We start from the raw sequence: 23,701 nt of genomic DNA on the forward strand, positions 1-23,701 counted from the left end.
CTGGGTACAGTAGCACATGCCTGAAATCCCAATGACTCTGAAGTCTGAGGCAGGAGGATCACAAGTTCCAGGCCAGCCTCAGCAATCTAGCAAGACCCTAAATTACTTAGTGAGACCCTGTTTCAAAATAAAAAGAATTAGAAGGGATGGGGATGTAGCTCAGTGGTAAAGCACCCCCAGGTTCAATACCCAGTGCCTCCCCCACATAAAAGATTAATCTATCCCCTTCCCCTTTAATTCTGGTTACTAAAAGGAGGCATCACGACGTGCTTACTCCTACATTCTTTAGTATACATCTCTTTAATATACACATTCTACAAAACTGTGTCATGTTATACCTAAAAATAGGAATGACAGTTCCTTCTAATATCATCTACTACTCATTCCATGATCCTGGATTTTCTCAAGATTGCCTTTCTGTGGTTGGTTTATTTGATTAAGATGTAAAAAAGTACATGCATTAGCTTTGTTTATTGAATCATGTAAGTCTCTTATTTAAAATATCCCCCCCTCTTTTGAAGCCACTCATTTGCTGAAGAAACTAAACTACTTAGGTGATGGAATGTTCCCTGGTAGACTGTTTCCTGTGCTGGATTGGCTGATTGTTGTTATCCAACAATCATCCAAATTTACTAGGACTTGGAAGTTAGATCTTGAGGCTTGATTAGATTCAACTATAACTTTTTGGACAAGAGTTCTACTTCCTTTGTGCTGTGTACTGCACGCAGAGTCACCTCAGGAGGTACATATGGTCTGCCTGCCCTGCTGTTCATGATGCTGTGGTTAAACAGCAGCTTCAGGGAGTAATATCCTGATCTCCCTAGTGTGAAGTTAACCAATCAGTTTTTTTTCACCTAATGATTTTGTACATTGATAATTAATAAATGTTACCTGAATACATTATTTCATTAGGCATTAGAAAAATGGTGATTTTCCCCTCATTTTAGCATTTCTTCTATGATTATTAGCTGGGATTTTTTTTTTTTTATAAAGAGCTTCTTTACCAGTTAGTATTTAGTGACCCTGAAATATAGTTCACACCGGAAAGTCAGAGTAAGATTTCCCTTACAATTGACAATTTCAGAATTGGTACACCAATTTCTTCTGTTTGTTGATATGCAGATAAAGTCTTTGTTCTTTGGGAATCCCTTCAGTTGACTTCTGTGTATACATATAGAAAAGGGCAATTCCAGAAGTACTGTTGTTCTGTTAGTTTCTTTGACTCTGCTTTTTGAAACAATAGGTTGTCTCAAGCTGCTCTTAGTATTTCATACTCACATTTCCAAGGAGTCCTTTTAGTAGGAAATGAAATTTAGAAACTACTGCTGGGCATTAGGGGTGCTTATTCCCATGGGTTGTCAGTGTTTCCATGTCTTTTCAGGGAATGGAATAAGAAATATGTATATTTAAAAAGAAATATTCATATGACTTCATATGAATTTTTTCATTAACTTAATGGAGTTTTAAAATTGATTTTATATTGTGTCTCTATTCTCTCACACTGAAAATCTTGCTTCACAATAACATTGTAAAATGAAATCATTTACTTTATCCTTTAAGTACATGAAAGAGTTGCAGAATAATCTTAGCCTTCCAACTACTAATTATTTTATATTTTTATGTGGAGAAAGAGAGTTAACTACAAGAGTTTTTATCTTTTATTATTATCTCTTTTTTTTTTTTGGTCTTTTAAAACTTGTACATGAAATCAGAAGATGAATTTTTCAGTCATCTCCATTTTTAATGTTAATGTTGATATATTTCTTGGCCGTGAGATCCAATCTAATAAATCTTAACTCTTCAGTTCATCAGGTAATTTGAGTTATTTGCAATCATTACATCATAAGCAGAAGCTTTTCCATGAGTGACAGTGGGATTATTGTACTCTGAATGGTGGATCTGTTTGTGCCTCATTGAATGCATTTATTAGTGTCCATCCCTCATCACACTGTAGATCCAGAAAGAACAGAAAGATTCATGATATAAAAGAAGCAGAGAGCCTGAAATATCCTAGGATAATTCTCTTAGTTCTTTTCATTTGATAAATAGATATTTTACAGTGCTTATTCTGGAATGATTTTCTGTCCTTTTGGTTGATCAAGTAATCAAGTGTCTTGATTTCTGGTCACAATTTATATTCTTTTTTTTTTTTTTTACATTTGAATCAAATGGGGTATAATTTCTCATTTTTCTGATTATACAGGTTGCAGAATCACATTGGCCATACAGTCACCTATATACATACAGCAATAATAATGTCTGTGTTATTCTGCTGCCCTTCCTATCCCCCCTTCCTCTCCCCTCCCCTCCCATCATATCTCTCTACGCAATCTAATGTGACACACTTCTTTTTTTTTTCTCCTCACAACATCATACATGTATTCTGTATAACGATGAGGGTCTCCTTCCATCTTCCGTGCAATTCCCCTTCTCCCTCCTTTTCCCTCCCACCTCTCTTCCCTATTTAGTGATAATCTTCTTCTCATGCTCTTCCTCCCTATCCCATTTTGAGTCACCCCCACTTATATCAGAGAAGACATTTGGCATTTGTTTTTTTTAGGGATTGGCTAACTTCACTTAGCATAATCTGCTCTAATGCCATCCATTTCCTTCTTTGTGGGAGAATATAAGTGTTCACAGAAATATACAAGCAGTCTCTCCTTCCCTCCCTCCCTTCCTTCCTGCCATACATTTATCCATCCATCATCCTTGCATCCATTAATCCATCTATCCATTCTTCCTTCCTTTTTCCTACAACCAGATAATTCCTTGAACCTGAATCAGACATAGGCTGAGGAAGGAGGAAGGAGTGCTGCACCATTTTCCCGTATCCTTTCTTCTTTTCTTTCTTTTCTTTTTTTTTTTTTGGTACTGGGGATTGAATCCAGAGGTGCTTTACCACTGAGCTACATCCCCAGCCCTTTTTATGTTTTGAGACAGAGTCTTTTCTAAGTATCTGAGACTGTTCTAGAACTTGGAATTCTCCTGCCTCAAGCTTCCAAGTCACTAGGATTTCAGATGCGCATCACCGTAACTCACTTCTCCTGAAGACTTTTAAACTTTTAACCTGTCTTCTCATAGTGTCTTGGTCTCAAGCCACCATTAGGTTAGAGTTTAGTATTTGTGAAGTTTTTTTTTTCCTTTTCCAAATATGTTTTTAAGTACAGAAGAACAATTCATATTTTAATTAATTTAATTTTGAGGATGAACAAAATTTTTACTTCACTGAGTTTGTACATCAAATGAATCATGATAGGAAGTTCTGTTGCAGTGAAACAGCAGCACAGAACTTCTTTGAAAGGTTTAGCTTTCCACGTAGCAGTTCTAAATATGGTTCCTATAAGAAGTGACTATAAAGATGGTGGACTAACATACAATTCCCCTAAAATTTACCTGTGTGTGACTGGTGGTAGACAAAGGTTTGAAATTTCAAAATTAGAATTCATCTAAGTGTATGTGTCCTTTATTATATGTCTTAAATCATCCTGTTATACCTAAAGTGTTCACTTTTTTATGTCATTCCTTCATTTTTACAACAGAGGCTATCAAGCATATACTCAGTTTCACTAGGCACACTTCCAGGCTTTGGGGTTACAACACCAAGAGCAAGAAACGTGACAGTGAGGTCTCAAGGGTAAACAGTAAGCCGTTTTGCAAATCATGTAACTATAGGGGTGACAAGTGTTGCAAGGGAAATGAAAAGAATACTATATTAGAAAGTGATGGGACATTGTGTCTATTCTGAAGTGACACTTGAGTTTGGAACTAAAGGGTGATTTGCTGTCTAAATCTTCATGTTTAGAATACTAAATTTGAAAGTACTATAGAGTACACTTAGACAATAACCACAGATTTTGCCCTTGAATTTTATTTTATTTCCAAATGACTTTCTTTTTTCAACTGGCACTATAAGTAAACTTTGAGATTCAAATCTCTTGTTTTGTCAGCTTCTGAAAACCTGGCGAAAGCTGGAGAACATCCTGGGCGGTGGGTATGTGGGAATTCTCTGTAGTATCTTTGACATTTTCTTGCATATTTAAAGTTATTCCAAAATGAAACATTTGAAAGGAAAATTCTGGTGAAAAAAAGCCAAAAGGCATACTATATCAAGAATAGTATTATTTAGATTTGCGAAGATGAAGGAGTCACTGATCCCCAGAAAAGGTTGCTGGAGGGTGGTGGATTCTGAGAACCTATTATGTGAACACACCCATTCTACCCTTTTGTCCCTTGGCTTGATTTTGGACTAGACAAATTCTACCTTTTTGAAATGCTTCCCTTTAACTACTTAAATTTCAACCATCTAATGAAACTTACAAATAGAGTTAGTTTGTCTTTTTCCCTTTTTGGAAAATACCCAGCTATTTTTTGACAAAGGCACAAAAGCAATTCCATGACAGAAGGGGATAGTGTTTTCAACATGGTGCTGGAGAAATTGATCAGCCATAAGCAAAACAATGAGCTTCAACCTAAACTTTCTAAAAAATAAACTAAAAACAGGTTACAGATTTAAATGTAAAATTATAAAACTTTTAAGAAAATATCTTATGGATCTAGGACTAGTCAAAAGTTCTTAGATTTTCTCCTCCTCCTCCTCCTCCTCTTCCTCCTCCTCTTCCTCTTTCTCCTTCTTTATCCTTTTGAGTAGAGGAGTCTTCAGAAAAACAAAGATTGTCAGCAATCACTATGTGTACGTACTGACTGCATGTCCTGGGTATTTTGATTCAGTTTATATTTCAACTATTTTCTTCTCACTTGGTTTCCCATACTCAGAATAAATATGCTACTTTATTCCATGAATATGGTTGCCATATAATTTTGGGTTCTGCCAACTTTGAACCTATTGGAGAAGGGAGATAAATATGTTTTTACGACTTAAAAATTTTAAACAGAAGTTTTCTCCAGATTTGGTTTCAAATGCAGAAGGAAAGCAAGTGGCACAATCTTCATCATTATGAAATGATATATGATTGTCAGATTTCTCAAAACTAGTCCAATATTGATTGGAAAAAGAAATTTTCTGAAAGGAAAAATTAAAATACTCTCAAATGTTTTTAAAATATTCATGAAATAATTATAATGCCAAGAACAAATGGTCACATTTAATGTTTACAACAGATATACTCTGGAATTTAGGGTGGGATTTTGAGAAATAAATATGAGAAGAAAATAGATTTTCAAATTCTGTTATTCTGGTGTTGGCCATAACTTCAAAAAAGAAAATATTTTCAGAATTTTTTTTTCATTGATACAATTATATATTTTGATTGCTTTGAAATTTATACACATTATACACATTATGGAATAGCTTAATATATAATGTTTTGGGTTTTTTTTTTTTTTGGTCAGAATACTGAAAATCTACTCTCTCAGTAATTTTCAAGTTTTTTTTTCTTTTTTTCATGAATTTTCCTAAAACTCCTGGACTACTTGGGATTTAACCTGTCAGGTGGAATTTAGCAAATCTTTTTCTCATGGGGATTTTAATAAAATTTGCATCATAAATAAACACTTGTTATGATCAAGACAAGTTTCTTAATTTTGTCTTAGTATTTTTGATATGTATGTTTTCAAGAATAAATTTTGTTCTTTCACTTATTAAGGGAGGGAGAGAAATCCAAAGTAGGAAAGAACAGTTAAATTCAGAATCTACTGTATAAAATGACTTGTCAATTGTGGTGTAGATTAATAGGCCTACCTGCCCTGGGAAGCTGTTTGGTAATCTGTAGTCTTTGAAAGCCCTGCCCAGCATCCAAGAATGTATCCTCATGTTTTATAGTCTAGTCCAAGGCTCAGCAAACTATAGCCCACAGGCCAGACCTGGCTGCTGCCTACGTTGTGACTAAAGTTTTATTGCAACATGGCCATGGTTATTTGTTTGTGTGTTACCTAGGACTGGTTTGGTTTTTTTTTCCCCCACAACAACAACTGTGTTGAGTAACTGCAACAGAGGGTTGTATGGTTCACAAGGCCTAAAATATTTTTTGTCTGGTCCTTTGCATAAAAAATTTCAAGGCCCTGATCCCTTCGCCTCCCTCCCTCCCCCATCTCATCAAACACAGTGACTAGGTTATATCTTGCTTTCTGAATCTGAGAAGTAAGAGATTTTGCAGTTGCAGGGATTAGTGGACCATCGAATTCCTATTGATTCACAGTAGAAATTTTTGTTTGATTTTCTTCTTTATTCATAAGTGGAGGCACTATGTTTGTAGTAAAAAAAAAAGTGTTTTCCATAAGCTTTCTATAGTTTTAAGACGTACTTTTGTAGCATAAAATAGGAATATATAAATGTTAAATGCTAAATGCTTTAATTATTAGTTAAAATTCTTCTTCCAATACTTAGCTAATTACTGAGGAAAAAATTTTAGCAATTCCTTTATTGTGGAAGCTTCAGGTCTGTGACTTGGAGTGACCTCCATCTAATGTTATAGTCAAGAGGAGGCCAGGTTGGCAGTGCTGTATAGCTGCTGACTGTGTTGTTAAAACACACTTGCTCAGAGTTTTTGATTCACAACTGTGGATGAGCTTAAGAACTTGCATTTCCAGTAAGTTTACAAGTGATATGTTTGTCCCTAGATCACCTCTAAGAGTCTCCATAGCAGGCATATAGGCACTGGCATTACCCAAGCTTGGAGTTTGGTGAAAAGCACCTCTTTTTCATTCCAGTTCAATCTCAGGAGACATTTTAAGTCCTCTTTGAATTCCCTCAACTTCCACCTCTCATTATTGTGAGAAGACATCCCTCATGGCCCAGATGTCCTCCTACCACTTTAGTATCTGCTTTCTAGTCCCCCAATTCAGTTACTATTATCTCCTACTCTTTCTGCCCTTGTAAGTACTTTCTTTTAAAAAACAAAAACAAAGTCCGTTACTATTGTTTTCAGTGTACTTCTGTGGAGTTTAGAGTAAAACAGGTTTGATATTTAGCCCATAAGCTTTACCCAGTATTTTGAACTGCTTCTTCATTCCCACAAAATGCCACAAGCTAAGTTGAGCACAGAGATGTCTTTTCCATTTTGTATCTTTCCCGATATACAAGATCACGTGCTCCGCTAAAAAAATGAAGGCTGAGGCTGTTTGAAGTTCACTTTTTTTATTAAGTGTACCTTAACATAAGACTGATGCTCTATCGGGGCCTTAAATATAGTTGGTCAAACTTTTAGGACCCCCATTCTTTTACTTTCTATCAATATCTCAAGTGTTTTTTTACAATAAAATAATTTTAATTAGTGTGACATTTGATCATTCTCTTATTTTATATTGATATGTAGGTCTTTTAAATAAGGATATACCACAAAAATCCATTTTTTAACAATATAAACCTGTATGTTTCTGGCTTTTGTTGATTTTTAAAAAATTACACATCTCCCCTCTCAATAATCAGTATGCTTTTGAAAAATTAGCATACCTTTTACCATAGGGGTTTTGAATGAAATAGTAACATGTATCAAACTTAGAACTCTCAGGACTTTTGTGCCTTGAATGTGCTTATCCAGGAAGCCAATGCTCAAGGATATGTAGGGTGTCTTTGAGGCTGTGTCCCCTCACAGAGCTACATGGAGAACAGGCTTAGAAGAGGATGCATAATGGTAGTAAACACTTTGCACACATTATTTCATTTACTTCTCAAAACTCCCCAAAGTAGACTTATTATCCCTGTTTGATAGATGAAGAAACTGAAGCACAGAGGGATTAAGTAAATGGCGTGTGGTTTCATAGCTAGGAAATGGAACAGTTAGGATTGGTTTCAAACCCAGACAATCCGTAAGAGTTTTTTTTTTTTTTTCAGTGTAAAGATAAAAACAAACAAATCACCACAAAATATATGCCATGGTGTTGGATAATTGACTCTCAAAACGAAGGAAAAAAAAATAGCTGGGACTGGGGTTGTAGCTCAATGGTAGAGCACTTGCCTAGCATATATGAGTCACCACACAAAAATAAATAAATAAAATAAAGTTATTTTTAAAAAGCCCCAATTTGAAGAATTGGCATTGGGTGCATACTTCCAAGGGCAATTTTAAGCTTCCAAGGGAACAGCTCTAAAACCGGATATGGGGAAAGATTTCCACAGTGGGCTCCTAAACTTAGATGTATGCCAACTCAATTAAATGAGTTCTCGAGGATAAAGACCTAGGGCCTGGCAGTAGATCCATGGCTGTTCTTTTTCCCCTACAACAATGAATGAACAGTGATTGAAACCAATACTCATGCTTGTTGCCCAACATAAGCAGTATTGTGCATACCCTGATATGTACGTAACAGTCTGTATAACCTTGCTGTTGTAGAGGGACGATAATTTTTCAAAATTCTGACCATGAAATATCTGTAATTAGATTAGATGATGGTTAGTAAATCAGGTAGGTAGCAGGTGCCATAATTCTGTGTGGCCAGGCTACTGTATCAGCTGTGCTTTGAGGCATTAATGATGTTACCTCTCTTTCCTACTCATAATGCACACCTTGGCACCAGGGAGAACAGAGCCTAATAATTCCTCAGGCCCCCAGAGTACCATTAGCTGCCTGGCAGGTCTTTTTTGGGACATCCAAGAGGTTTTCTCTGGGGAATGTTGAACTTTGTACAGTCTTTCTCTCCAGCTGACTGCTGAAAAAATAGGAAACTCCAATGTGAGAACAATTTGTATTATTTTGGTTATCTTTGGGAAAATATAGTAAAATTAGAGAACTGAATATCCAATAGACATTCTATGACCTCATTCAGCTATAAATGGATGTTGTGGAGGATTGAAGTCTTTGCTGGAACTGTAAATTCAACAAACATTCTGAGTGGTTCCTGTGACACGGGACATCTGACTACAATGGAAAGTCATGTAGTCCACACCCTCAAGGATCTTGCAGAGTCAAGTCAGATGAACACAGTGCACTACACAGTGCCTATTTAAGTATAGTGCCCATTTAAGTATATAAGGCTATGTAAGTATGGAGCTAATGCAGGTTGAGGTGACAGTTCTAATAGGTTAAGTGAAGAGTTCATAAAGAAGACAAAACATGATCATGAAAAAGTAGAAAATTGATGCCTACACATTATAAAAGACATTATAGCTGATAATCCAGGAACACTTTTTATTATGGTATATATATAATGTATAATATATAACCATTATAAATTATTAATATAAAATATATAATTATATAATCAATATGCTATATCAATATTAATTTATAATATAATAAATTAATATAAATATGTAAATATATGATATGATATAATATAAATATATTACTTATTTATATTATATGTAAATATTTATATTGTTTTATATAAATATATTATATATTTATATTGTTTTATGTAAATGTTCATATTTTATGTAAATATTATATTATATATGATATATAACAATATAAATACATAATATTTTATATTTTATATTATATAATACATACAACATTTACATATTTATATTAAGATGATTAATAATAATATAATTATATGAGTAATATATTAATATATATTTTAAAATTACCACTATAAATATTTTTAAGTTTATAATTCTGTGGCATTAAGTGCAATCACATAGTTCATCACCACCATGCATTTCTAGAATTTCTTCATCTTCTAAAAAAGAACTCTCTATCCATGAAGTACTAACTCTATTTCACTCTCCTCACAGACTCCGGTACCTACCATTCTTCTTTCTCTGTAGATTTGATTACTTTGGGTACCTCATTTAATAGAATCATATGGTATTTATCCTTGTGTCTGTTTTTATTTCACTTGGATATCTTCAAAGTGAATCCATATTATCACATGAGTCACAATTTCCTCTTTTTAAAGCTGAATATGTTTCATTACATGAATGTACCATATTTTCTTTATTCATTCATCTGGTGATGGACTCTTGAATTGTTACACAGTTTGGTTAATGTATACAATGCTGCTATATCTGTTGTAGAGTCTGCCTCTAGTCTTTTGCATATATATGTAGGAGTGAAATTGCTTGATCACATGATAATTCTATTTTTAATATTTTGAGAAACTGCCATATTATTTTTCCTCCATAATAGCTATACCATTTTTTGTTCCTGTACAAGGGTTAGTTCAGGAACATTTTTACTTTATCCAGGTCATCAGCATAGCTCAGCTCCATGCAGAAATGGTTATTTTGACAGGAATTCCTCCAAAGAACAGGACATGTGCTATTAAAAGACATTGATGCATTAGAAAGAATTTGAGTGCACTTGACATGAATTTATGAATTGTTAAGTTGCAAAATAGAGGTGAAATCTTTTATTTCCTGTTGTTTTCAGAAAGTATTTTTCCTCTGCTGATGATCAGTGTATGTTACCAGTCCTTGGAAACCGTATTTCCCAATGTTATTTTTCTTGTTAAAAATATGATTTATGACATTACCCAGTTTCCTTTTGAAATATCTCAGCAAAGGTCAGAAATCAATTGATGAATGAAAAAGTGGCTGACAGATCTTGGGAAATTAGTACTGGTTGAGCCTTTTCTGGTGATAGTATCAGAATAGCCATGTCAAGTTTGCCCATGGCACATGCTCCATCAAGATCAGGTGTCCAGGAAAAAAAAGAAAAAAAGATCTGGTGTCCTGTGATCTCATTATATTAAATACATTATACAGCTTTTGGGCCCAGGGATTTTTTTTTAACTGTACTGATAACAATCCTTTTAGAAATAGAAAGTCCCATGACTGTCTTTTTTTAGCTGTTTGATAATCTGATGAGAGCTATTAAATATCTCCCTAGGAAAAATAAAATATGTATCCACCACTTTTCATATTATTTCTGGGGTTTGAGAAATATGTTATCATGAACCCCACATGAGGACTTCTGTAAATTTTTATTCTATGCCATCAGGAAGGTACCATACAATAGAACATTTGATTTATTTCTTAGTTTATTATTTCATTTATTGGTAAATCAAGGATAAAGAGTGATGAAAGAATTTGCTGCATGGTTCTGATATCAAGAAGATTAGGAAACCAAACAGAGGATTCTACATAATACATGTGCTAAGCTCTACTTTCCTCATCTCTACCTAGTGGATAAATGGATTATCCTATGAATAGATAGAAACTGCTTGCTGAGTGATAAGAGCCTGTTGTTTATATTGTTGCTTTTTCTTTGTGAAATAGAACTACTATAAGGAGGTGGTGTTCTCATTTTAAAACTCTGACCTCAAGAAAAATTTTGGATGTTATTTTTTATTCATTGATATATTTCTGAAAGGCCATTTGTATTTTGTTAATTATAATACTAGCAGATGTCCAGAGAAGGATTGCCTGGGGAAATAGAGTAAGAGGTAGTTCAGTTGTTCAGGATGAGGAGGCATTTCTTGTTCTCTTTATGAGAAGAATTTCTTAAAGCCCAAGTTCAGAGAACAATTTAGTGTATAATGTACAAGAATCAACAACAAAACAAAAACAAAACAAAATAACAACAAAAAACCCTAAAACAAGGGGAGAGAACTGGGCCATATTCCTAGAATATAAATTTCAAACCAAGTACAAAATTAAAACTAAATTGAAAAGAATATATAATTATTAAATTTAGGGGCATGTGTTCAATTACAGAGTAGTAGATCAGTCAAAATCACAGTTTTCAAATAAAGACATTATAACATTATAATTTCAGAGAAACTTGTGTGTTATTTGAAAATGTCCAATTTAAGCTAATTTTCAGAGACCTCAATATGAAGAGTTAAAAATAAATAAATAGAAAAGTGAATTCTTAAATCATTGAAGACATTTAAATGGGTTCAAAAACTGGAGGCAAATCCCAAAAGCTCAGGAAGCTGAGGCAGGAGGATCACAAGTTCAAAGCCAGCCTCAGCAAAAACAAGGCACTAAGCAGCTCAGTGAGATCCTATCTCTAAATAAAATACAAAATAGGGCTGGGCATGTTGCTAAGTGGTTGAGTGCCCCTGAGTTCAATCCCTGCTACCTCCCCACAAAAAAAGAAAGGCAATGTGAACAAAGGGAAGAGAAAAACTTTTTTATACAAGACTTTCACTACACCTGAGGTTAAAAAATGTCTTTGGAAGTATGGATATTCCTCAGAAAACTTGAAATGGAGCCACCATTTGACCCAGCTATCAGTTTATACTCAAAGGACTTAAAATCAGCACACTACAATGACACAATCACATCAATGTATATAGCAGCTCAATTCACAATAGCCAAACTATGGAACCAACCTAGATGCCCTTCAAGAGATGAATGAATAAAGAAAATGTGGTATATATACACGATGGAATATTATTCAGCCATAAAGAAGAATGAAATTATGGCATTTGCAGGTGAATGGATGATAAACTTCTGATAAGTAGAATTGCCCAAATTAAACTCTCCTTGAAAGGTAAATCTTGCTTAAATTACTATCAGTAATGCATTGGCCATTTATGTCTCCTGTGAATTGCCAAGACATGTTCTCTATCCGCTTCTCTGTTACCATTTTTAACTCACTAATTCATAAGAATTTATTATATATTGAAAATACTAAGCCTTATTTATAGATTAATATTTTTTTCCAGATTTTTTCTTCACAAATACTGAGTTTAATGCCATGATTAGTGAATTACTTCATGTTCCAGGATGATTAAATATTTACCTAAAAATTTCCAATGCTTTCATGACCCTTATCTAAAAAATTTGTCTGTGGTGATAGAGTTTGATCTGAACTATGAGGTAAGGGATGTAACTTTTTCTCCTAGCTTGATAGCTCATTTTTATTTGTGTGCCCAAAAATATTCTTACTGTTATTTTAAGTCCCTTTTTAATTGTATAGATTAGTTTCTAGAATTTCTGTTTTGTTCCATGGATTTCCATTTTTTTTCAGGTAGTACAGTGAACTAATGCAGGTTGTAAATGGTTTGAATATTTGATGAAACAGAATAAGCTTTCTCTCACTTTTCACCATTTTCCTTGTTAGGCTCACATTTACTCTTCCAGATAAATTTTATAACAATATCACCAAGTTCTTGAAAATTCCATTATGATTTTGGTAATGGTTCTATTAAATTGCATCAACATGTGGTTAACAAAAGTTTCATAATACTTAATTTAAAATTGAATTCAAATGTAAAATTCATATTTGTAGGATTCCTTCTTCAACCCTTCTTTCCCCCACTTCTGTGTCATTCCCCACCCAATGGAGTTGAAGTTTGCTCACAGAACATGGTCTAGGCGTACTATGACTCACTCACTGATTTGCTTATGAGCACACATTTGGGTTGTGCTTCTGTGTTGTGCTGGGCAGCAGTGAACCCACCTGTACCTGCATACAGAATGTCTCCTTCACAGACTGCAGCCAGGCAGCTTGTTTTCCTGCCTAGATCCATGACTAATCAGTTAGGAGACTGCCTTCTGGGCTTCTACTCCCCATCATTAAAAAGGGGACTATGAAATTATCACCTGATAGTGATATTGAGATAATTAAACAAATACTTGGACAGCACTGAAAACAGAAGGGAAAGCAACAGTGGTAACAGTTGTGGTGATAGTTGTGTGCTCAAGAGGGATTCTTCATATGGATCCTATCAGAGCCTATAAAAATTCGTGATATTACTTCTAGAAATTTTATGGCTTTATGAATTAAGTCTTTTATCCCCCAAATATTCCTTACTTGACAGGATTGGGTGTTTGGGGTCTGCATTTTCTTTTATTAAATATTCAGTGTGACATTAAGACATATTAGTAAACTATTTTTGTCTATCACCTTTGTAGCAAGTAGCTTTCCTATAAGCTATTTTTGTGTGCTGATTTTCATTTGATTCTCTCAGGTGTTTCAGATGGACGTTTTATTACTCATCAAACTGGCACTTTTAGACACTGTTAACAGGGTAATAACTAGAATCACTCTACTGCGGATCTTAAAAGAAATGGTTTTACTAATGTTTCACACTTGAGTTGAGGCTGGATTTATGTGTGTATGTGTTTATACAGAAACACTACAAACATAAGGATACATATGCTTGTATTTTCTAGGAGTTTTAAAAAATTGTGGAATGGATATTAAATGGATGATATGTTTTTTAAGTCAGTGTAATTGTAGAATATTTTGCCTTTGACTTATTATTTAGTTTTAGTTATTAGTTTATAGATTGTAACATTGATCTCATAGTTTGGTGTCTTCTATTCCATGATAGTGTACTTTTTATGACCTTATTTGTGTAATTATGTTTCCTTTTTTTCTTCATTGATCTAGTCAGTACAATTGTTTTGTTAATTCAAAGAGATGTTTCATGGATTTTTCAACTCAACTATTTAAAATTTATTTCTGCTTCCTTTATAATGTCCTTTCTAATTTCATAAGTTATAAATATTAATTTGTTTTTATCTTTTCATGTTTATTAATGCGAATAATTAAGGCCATATTTTTCCTTTCATTATAGCTTTAGTTATACTGTACATGTAAAAGTATATAATAGTCTCATATTGTTTTTTATATTTGGTTGTTTTTATCTTTAGTCTTTAACTTTAGAGTTTTTTGGAGAATTTTGTTTCCTCACACATAGAGAGATGGAGGAGAGAGAAGGAAAGGGACAGAACTGAGTGCTTTTGTTTTTTACTTTTGTCTATTTGCAGATATTCTACAATATCAGTTTTATGTTTTCTTTAACCCAGTGCATACATAGGAAAAATATGTTTTCAAAAACTTCCTAGAATTAATCCCTTTTACTTTATCAATTTTTAATTTATTGAATTCTTCATATAATACCTATAAATTCAGCAAGTTTTTTTTCTTTCTTTCTCTCCTTCTTTCTTGAGAAGGAGAAGGAGGAGGAAGAAGAAAATTTTATTTTGGCTCATGGTTTCAGAAGTTCAGTCCGTGATTGACTGATTCCATAGCTCTAGGCCCAGGGTGAGACAGAACATCTTGATGGAAGGGCATGATGGAGAAAAGTAGCTCAGGACACTGCAAACAGGAAGCAGAGAGGGAGCTCCACTTATCAGAGACAATATATAAACCCTCAAATAATGCCCCAGTAACCTACTTCCTGCAACCACACCCTACTTGCCAATAGTTAACACCCACTTAATCCACATCAGTAGATTAATCAACTGATTAGGTTATAACTTTCATAATCTAATGATTTCACCCCTGAAAATTTTTACATTGTCTCACACATGAGCTTTTGGGAAGAACCTCGAACCTAAAGCATACCACTCCATTCCTAGCCCCCAAAAGCTCATGCCCATCTCACAGTGCAAAATACATTTAGTCTGTTTCTGAGAGTCTGCATAGCCTTAACAGTTTCAGCATGGTCCAGAAGTCCAAATCCAAAATCTCTTCAGATACTTAAGGCAAACTCTTAACTCTTTTCCTCTGTATAAAGATCAAAGGCAAGTTACATATGTCCAATATATAATGGCATAGGGTATTTCCATTCCAAAGTGAAGATATAGAGTATAGAAAGAAAGGATGGGACCAAAGCAAGACTGAAATTAAGCTGGGCAGAAAAGTCTTGAAGTTCCATGTCCAGCATCTGGGGCACATGACATCATGATGTTCTCTTCAGTGGGTTTCTGTAGCTCTGCCCCAGAGCCTTTCTAGTTGCAGCCCACAGAGCCTCTCTCTTGGCTTGTTTCTGCACAATTCCTACAGCTTTCCTTGGCAGGTGTCCCATGTTACTGGCATCGCTTAATTTCAGGGGTCTCAAGTGCCTTGTCCTGTCTTCATGCATCACCCTCCAGGGGCAATCCACAGGCACACCAACCCTGCTGCACTTTGCCTTGCCTCTGAGTCCTCCCTCTGAAGCCTCCTTAAGCCCCAAGCATCCTGCATTCTTTCGGTACTAGGACCATGTGGTTGATACTAAAGTCTGTTACCTTCTGAGGCCAAGCCTCCATGGACCACAGCTGCAGCAGCCTCTGAGTGCCTGGGTGGCTGAGTATGGTGAAACAATTTCCTAGGCCACCCTGTGTAGGCAGGATGCCCCAGGGGTCTCTTCTCAAAAGATTTTTTTCTTTGATACCATTGAGCCTGAGGTGGGTGTAGTCTTGCCAATTCCTGAGATGCCCTAAAACCATCTTTCCTGTTGTGTCTGAGAAAAGTATTTAGCATCTCTTTTGTGACTATAATCTCTTTAACAATCACACCTTCCTTAACTCCAGTTTTACTCCTATTTTTCTAGCCAATCTGCAAGTTTCACAAGTCTTTCTTCTCCTGAGTATCACAATAAATTTGGGTAAAAACTGCCAGCAATGTCCATGCCAATCCTTGCATGCTGGGATACCTTGAAATTTCCTCCACCAGATTAATCAGTCTATCACCTTTAAATTCAGACTCACAAAAAAATCTCAGGACATGGGCAAAATGTAGATAACTTCTTTGCCAGAATGGCCTCTAGTCTGATTTCCAATAGAGTTCTTCATCTCCTCTGAAACCTCATGAGCCCAGTCTTTACTGACCCCAAACCTATTAGCATTCTGGTCTATTGAGACCAGAATTGCCCACGAAGCTCTGCCAACAACAATATAAAACTTTTCCAGCTTGTATCTCTAAACTTTTCAAAATTCCTTCCCCCACAAACCAACTCCAAAGACTTCTGAATCATTTAGTCAGGTTAGTCACAGCAACAACCACACTTCTCAGTATCAAGTAATGTTTTAGTCAGTTTTTCTGTCACTGTGATCAAGCCTGGGGAATAATAACACTGTACAGCAGAAAAAGTTTGTTTTGGCTGTCCGTTTCAAGGTTCAGTCTAAGATTGGCCAATTCCATAGCTCTGAACCTGAAGTATGCTTTCATGGCAGAAGCAGGTAGGGGAAGAAAGAAGCTCAGGTCATGGCAAATATGAAGCAGAGAGGGTGTTCTTTAAAACTTTATTATTTTATTTTATGTTTTGCAGAAATGGGGATGGAACTCAGGGCCTTGTCCTTGCTAGGTTACACCCCCAGCTAGAGTCGCGCTTATTTTGAGTTGCTTTTTACTAATTTTGTCTGCGAACAAATGATCCTTTTAATTTCCAGATTGAATTCTTGTGTTCAGGAATATGTTGGGATATTCTTTATTTTTCTGTTTTTAGTTATTATTCAGTGTTATCCTTATCTAATTTTTGTTCATCCTTATTTTCTTGCTTTTTGTGCTACTTGCAAGATGATTTCCTCAGTTTTGTCTTTTTTATCACCAACTATTTTTTTTCTGCAGAATCATCCTGTGCTTCATTAGTGTCTTTTTAGTTAGTGAACTTAAATTCTGATGTCATTATTTGTTTCCTTAGTTTCTTTTCTAGGCCAGTTCCCATTGCATCTGAACCTGTCTTATCTCCTAATCATAGATTCCATTTTAAGGGACAGCGGGAGAATGTAAAACACTCTAAAGCTACCTCCCTCTTTCACTTAGGATCAACACTCCAAGTAAGCCTTCTGTCTTTTGCACAAAAGAATTTTCTGTCCCCCTTTGGGGAAATAACTTTTCATAGATATTTAACATGTGTGATGGGGAAGAGGTAGTTCGTTTCTTTATGTGAAATCTGTTCTTTGCCCAAAGATGATTTGTCCCAACTATACTTGGTTAGCATTCAAATTGTCCTCTTTAAATTCACCCTGGAGAAAGAACTGGGTGATGAAGGAAGTAGTTTCTCTTACTCACTTAGTAAGGGTCTAAGAAGAGGGGGGGAGGGAGTAGAATCTTGGTCAGCAAGAATCAGGGAACTTGAGTCTTTGTGTACTTTTTCCCTCCTTAGTTTTAGAAATGACTGATCATACCTGAGGTCAGCTTTGGGAGGGAAGACTTTGTATTTTGGGGATACATTGGGACATGTCCATGATGTTCTTAAGAAGCCATGATGAAGAAAACAGTAAAGAGAAAAACTGGGCTGTGTACTTGCTCTGAGAAAGCTCTTGCCACAGGGCAGATGTTTTCCCAGTGCCTCTTGCCTCCCTCCTCTCCAGTTTGGGAGACAAGAGTAGAACTCTCTGGCTTATCTTCTTAAAATTTACCCTTTTAATTTTAATTTTTTCTCACCTCTGAGTTAATGATCATAGATATGAAAGATTCCCATACCCTTCTTTTTAGAATTAATAAAATTCATTGCTCTTGTGATCTTGATGGAAAATAATTTTTTTTTTTTTACTCTGCAGTACAAGGATGATATTTACACTGTTGCCATCAATTGATAGGAATGCCCTGCCTCAGGTGGCTTGAATCTAAGATCTTCTCATGTTGTTCCTTCAAATTCTCTATAAATAGTTATTCATTCAAAGACTGGAAAAAGACAAACTATCAAAAACTCAAATACTAACATAGCCTCTAATGTTACAACTGTAGACAGCTAGACCCTAGCTTTACAAAGGCTCTATCTCAAGCTGAGAAAAACCTAGCCAAGTTTTGATTATGGCAAACCTTAGCTTCCCTTGAAGCAAAGGAACCTGCCTTTAAAAAAAAAATGTTTTATAGTCTTTCAGGTGGTGCTTTTCATATAGTATTGTTCTTACACTTTCAGATTCCAGGTGGCCATGAGAGAAAGTGGTAGCAGCTCCTCTCCATTGCATCTAGCATCTAGAATCCAAATGTGGTTTTCAAAGACCCCTATGAAGTCACCAAATTAGAGAGAAGATTGGGATCTACAAAAATCTCAGTTTACTCTTGACTCTACCACTTACAGACATGCTAGAACCTCTATCATGATTTATAGAAACAAATAGAACTTTAAGAGGAAGATTATATATTTCAAATTACTGGCAAATATTATAGTCAGTAAAACCGTAAGAAAAGTCAGTATGCTGTCCAGGTAGATTATATATTATAAAGTGAAATAATAAAGCAAATTATAAAGTGAAAATTAGAAAAACTTCTCTCAAATTAGAAATATTTTTAAAACTCACCCTGACCATGACTGGAGAGATATATAATACAATTTGATACAAAGTCTGAACGTGAAAGGATAAAATGTCATCAGTCACTTGCAAACAAAAAAGGGAGAAAATGATACCAAATAAAGCAAAGAAGGGCCATTGTTATAATGATCAAAGTGAATATATAGCTTTTAAGAACTCTTCTGTGATAAATCTCATTGTTTCAAAATATACTGAATACAACTTAAAATGTTCCAATCAAAGAATGGCTAAATATCTTGTGCTATCTTTGTTTAGTGGCCTGATCTGTAGTGGTTAAGAAAGATGTTAATATTTCCTTGCTATAAGAAAAAGCCAACAGTGATATATTATTGATTGAAAAACCATATTGCAGATATGTATCTATGTTATTCTCCTCCTTCTGTTAAACAGAACCAAAATGATAATAAAGGTTATCTGTGGGTGATGGAACTAGAGTCAATTCAAATATTTTCATCTGAATTTTTCATCTTTTCCTGTGGTTTTTATAAGATATTATATACTATTATGCCCAAATACCCACGGCCTCTCCCACTGAGAGGGCTAATTTCATGCCTTATTGACCTCAGGTGGAGGTGACATGTTCTACATACAAGTAAAAGCTTTAAAAAACTGTCCCATGGTTCTGCCGTGGCTCTTGTCCTTTGCTCTTGAGGGGTCTGCTCCATATGCCTGGGATAAAAAGGACCCTGAATAGGTCTGCAGCTGACCTAAAGGACAAGTAAATTGGCAGAAAATAAGCCTTTTTTGTAAGCCCCTGAGGTTTGGGACTTCTTTTATGATCACATCACAACTTAGCCCAGGCTTCAGAGTCCACAGTTTCAAATGGTTTTTTTTTTTGGACACATGTAAGTTGTGAGGCCTATGAACAACAAGTTCCAGAAGTTTGCCCTACCATTTTTTGCTCTCATTAGGTACCTGGGTCATAAATCTGAGTTTTATGTCACTCAATGTAAATGCAAATGTTACAGCACATAGAAGACTTGTGGTGTTCCCACTGACGTGAAGGAAGAATGATACAGAAAAATTAGGTGTTTGACTCTTGTCGCTGTTATTTTCAGCCACAATACTTTCTGAGTATAGTAATTATGTCGGTGTTGACTTTAAAGTGTATGGTCTTGGGTTTAGAAGATTGGTTAGGCATGTTGTAAAAATGTACTTCAACAGGGATGAAATAAGTATTTTTTTAATGTTATAGAATTCCTTCACTCTAGGAATAAGGAATGAGTGGATGAAAACTTCTAACAGATTTAGGCTTACTTTATAATGCATTTTGAAATAGAGTAAGTGATCAAACACTTGATTGATAATTGGATAGAATGACCTTTAAAGATCATTCAAATTTATATTAGCTGCTTCTTCTTCTTCTCCTTCTTTTCAATCTTAGGTTCTTAGAACACTTTTTGTTTTTAAAAAAAAAAAGACCCAAAATTAATAGAAACAATGGTAACCTTAAAACCAAATCTTAGAATGAGTTAAATTCATTTACTCATTTTTTCTTTTTTCATTTTGACAATATTCAACATATTCATAATTGTAATTAGACCAAAATGTTGCCCTTTCATCATAAACAAGTTACCCTGAAAATGTCATGTTAAATTAAAAACAAAAATCATGGTGTTAGCATTGGTATTAATGAGGCAAGTGCAATTGGATGCAGTTTAAAAAAAAAAATTCAGCAGAGGAAATGTAGCTTGGATTGAATTTACTTGCAAGTGGATAACAGTTTAATGAGTTGGGTTGTTTCAGCCTCATCCCTTGGGGGCACTTGAACACATCACAAAACCACTGTAGTTTTGGCTCAAGTGTCAACATCTACTTATAAAATGTCTTGGACCATAAAGCCAAGTACTTCAAAACAAGGATCTGGTCGTGTCTTGCTTTCTGTTTCTTGGCATCAGATCTAGGCTCCAGAAACTTTACTCACATTCATTAGACTGCCTTTATAAAACAAAGAGATTAGATGATCATCTATCAAGTGTTGGCCTATTTCTGCTTTTTGCTCACACAAGATGAAGTTTCTTCTCTAGCCAAAAGAGCTCTGTAGCTCCTTACATTTCTACAGGTCCAAAGGCTAGTTTTGTTTCAAGAGAGAGTCTCCAATTTGGAGGATAAGTAGCTTTTATTTTTCCTGTGTTGGCAGTGAATTAAAGAGGTAAAAAAAGATTACAAGTTTTAGTCATTAGAATGCCCAGTTTTCACAGTTTATAAAAATTCCCTCTTAATTATTGGAATTGTTCTTTTAATTATTCTCTAAAACCAGGTAATCATTAAAACCCGGATTAACACATTCAAGATCACATAATCCATTAACATAATGTTTCACATTTTAAAAATCTGAAACTATAGACCTGTATGAAATTAAATTTATTTGCACATGAATAATGTACATGTTTACGCATAAATCACTGGATATATTTGTATCATGAACATGATCTGTTAAACATTTATGTCTCCAGCCTAGATTTCTCTGAACTCTAGACCTATGTTTCCAGGTATTCATCTCCGTTTGAAGCCCTTCGTGATGTCTCAAACTCAGCATGCCTGAAAGCATACTCTTGGCTTTCCTGTCAATCCTATATTTCTTTTGACTATTTCTTGCTTAGGATACCAGTAACGTGACAGTCATTGGACCCTCCCTTTCCCCTCTGCCCTATCAGTCACAGTGTGAAGGACTCAGTGTTGGGTTTCCTTCAGCTACTCTAATCTATAATCTCTTGGTTTGAGACTTCCCCAATTTCATTTTCCTTATGGTTGCCAAAGTAACCTTTTACTAGCATAAATCTGGATATGCCATACCCCTTATGCTGCTTATGTTTATGGTACTTAAAATGCTGATGTTGGGACTAGGGTTGTTCCTCAGTGATAGCTCACTTGCCTTATATGTGTGAGGCAGTGGGTTCAATCCTCAGCACCATGTAAAAATAAATAAATAAAATAAAGTCATTGTGTCCATCTACAACTAAAAAAAATATTTTTAAAAAATGCTGATATTTTTGTCCATTGGCATTGCAGTAACAGAGTAACCATAACTGGGTAACTTATAAAGAACACAGATTTCTTTTTCACTGCCCCAGAGGCTGGAAAGTCCAAGAATAAGGTACTGGCAGGTTAGGACCCAGTCTCTCTGCTTCCAAGATGGCACCTTGAACATTGTGTCCTCTGGAAGGGAAAATGCCATGTCCTCACAATAGAAGAGCTAAATAAATAAATAAATAAATAAAAGGACCCATTCCCACAAACCCTTTTCATAGTGCCATTAAATCCATTCATGACAACAGAGTCCTCATGGCCTGAATACCTCCTTTTAGGTACCACCTTTCAGTACTGTTGCCTTGGGGATTAGGTCCAACACAGGCACTTTGGGGGACATACTCAGATCATAACAGCCACTAAGGCCTCCAGGGCCCTGCAGGACTGACCTTTGTCTGTCATTGACCATCACATCACCATCATATCAGTGTGCTGTAACCACACTGGCAACCACTCATTCCTTGATTGTGCCATGCTGGACAACCAGGCACCTACTTAACTCATCCTTTGAATCTCAGCTCTGATTTCAATGTGTAGATACTTGTGAGCAATTTGTTTGAGAGTCACAGGTAGCCATGCTGTAGTTTTGAAGTACAAATATCTGTGGATGTGTGTTGTGTTAGTCATTTTCCCATCATTAAAACAAAGTACACGAGAAACTTAACCTATAAAGGAAAAAGGTTTGTTTGGGCTCATGATGTTAGGTTCCCATCCACGATCAGTCAGACCTATTGCTTTTAATCCTCTGGTGGGGATGCATATGGCTGAACAAAGTGCTTAACCTCATGGTCAGGAAGCAAAAGAGAAAGAAGAAGGACGTGTTTGCAATGACCTAAGGATCTCTCATGAGGCCCCACCTCCTACAGGTTCTACCATCTCCTCTAGTGCCATCCTGAGGACCAAAACCTGTGACACATGTGCTTTTGAGAGACATTTAACATTCAAACTATATAATGTGCATTTGTCTTTCACAAATGCTGAATCAGAGTAGGCACATAATGTATCAACCCCTTTATAAATGACTGTTTTGTGTTGGATTTAACTGTGACATATATGATATGGCCAAACTAAGCAAAACACAAAATGGACTGAGCTATTATAATCTTTTGGGTAAAGGTCATTAAAATTACTGAGGAAGAAGCTGGTGTACTTTGGCAGTAGGGTCTAGAATATAAAAATTATAATCTGCCTTAAAGAGAATGGAAGAGAAGAATGCGACTTTAGCAGAATAATTTATTCCCATTTCCTTGTTGACAGGCCTTCATTACAATAAACACTTTTATCCTCCACCTTAAAATCCTATTTACTATTATGTCAAAGTTCTTCTTCTTACTAATACAGAATATTTTTACTAATTGTAGTGATTTAAATTTATTTTTTAAAATTACTTAATGAAACTTTGTTGTGCTTTCAGGTGGTTTGGACAACCTCAGTATTTTCCTGCTGTCTCCTAGTCAGCCGTGCTTCATGAAATGGAATGAAGCTGAAAAATCACCTGCTTTTTTGTGAATCTGAAGGAAGATTGGGATGATCTCAAGTAACTAGACTCTAACTGCAGCGATGAGTTCAGACGAGAAGGGTGTGTCGCCTGCTCATAAAACATCCACTCCAACCCATAGAAGTGCCTCCTCTTCAACATCCTCCCAGAGGGACAGTAGGCAGGTAAGAGAAGACTAGAAAGTGCATTTTGTTGTTTTATACAAGTATACTATCCTTAGGATTGGATGAGATTGCTGATTAATTCCAAATTTTTTGTGAAGTCTTTCATTCCACAAGAAACTCATTGTTTTCTATGAATATGTCTGATGATGTCATGAAGCTCCTCCTCTTACTTTTTGTCATTTA

At 35.3% G+C, this 23,701-nt stretch overlaps 1 protein-coding gene across 18 annotated transcripts in view; it reads left to right on the forward strand.

Moving 5' to 3' along the window:
- Nucleotides 1-23,701, forward strand: part of Osbpl6 (oxysterol binding protein like 6) — a 193,966-nt gene that overhangs the window by 94,696 nt on the left and 75,569 nt on the right. For all 18 annotated transcript variants that reach the window (XM_048808018.1, XM_048808014.1, XM_048808016.1 and 15 more), the window contains one exon: nucleotides 23,271-23,518. In XM_048808018.1, coding sequence (XP_048663975.1) covers nucleotides 23,417-23,518 — 102 coding nt within the window. In that variant the 5' untranslated portion in view covers nucleotides 23,271-23,416. The remainder of the gene's footprint in view (nucleotides 1-23,270; nucleotides 23,519-23,701) is intronic.

This window comes from Marmota marmota, unplaced genomic scaffold (genome assembly GCF_001458135.2).
Source record: "Marmota marmota marmota unplaced genomic scaffold, marMar, whole genome shotgun sequence".
NCBI classification, from domain to species: domain Eukaryota; kingdom Metazoa; phylum Chordata; class Mammalia; order Rodentia; family Sciuridae; genus Marmota; species Marmota marmota.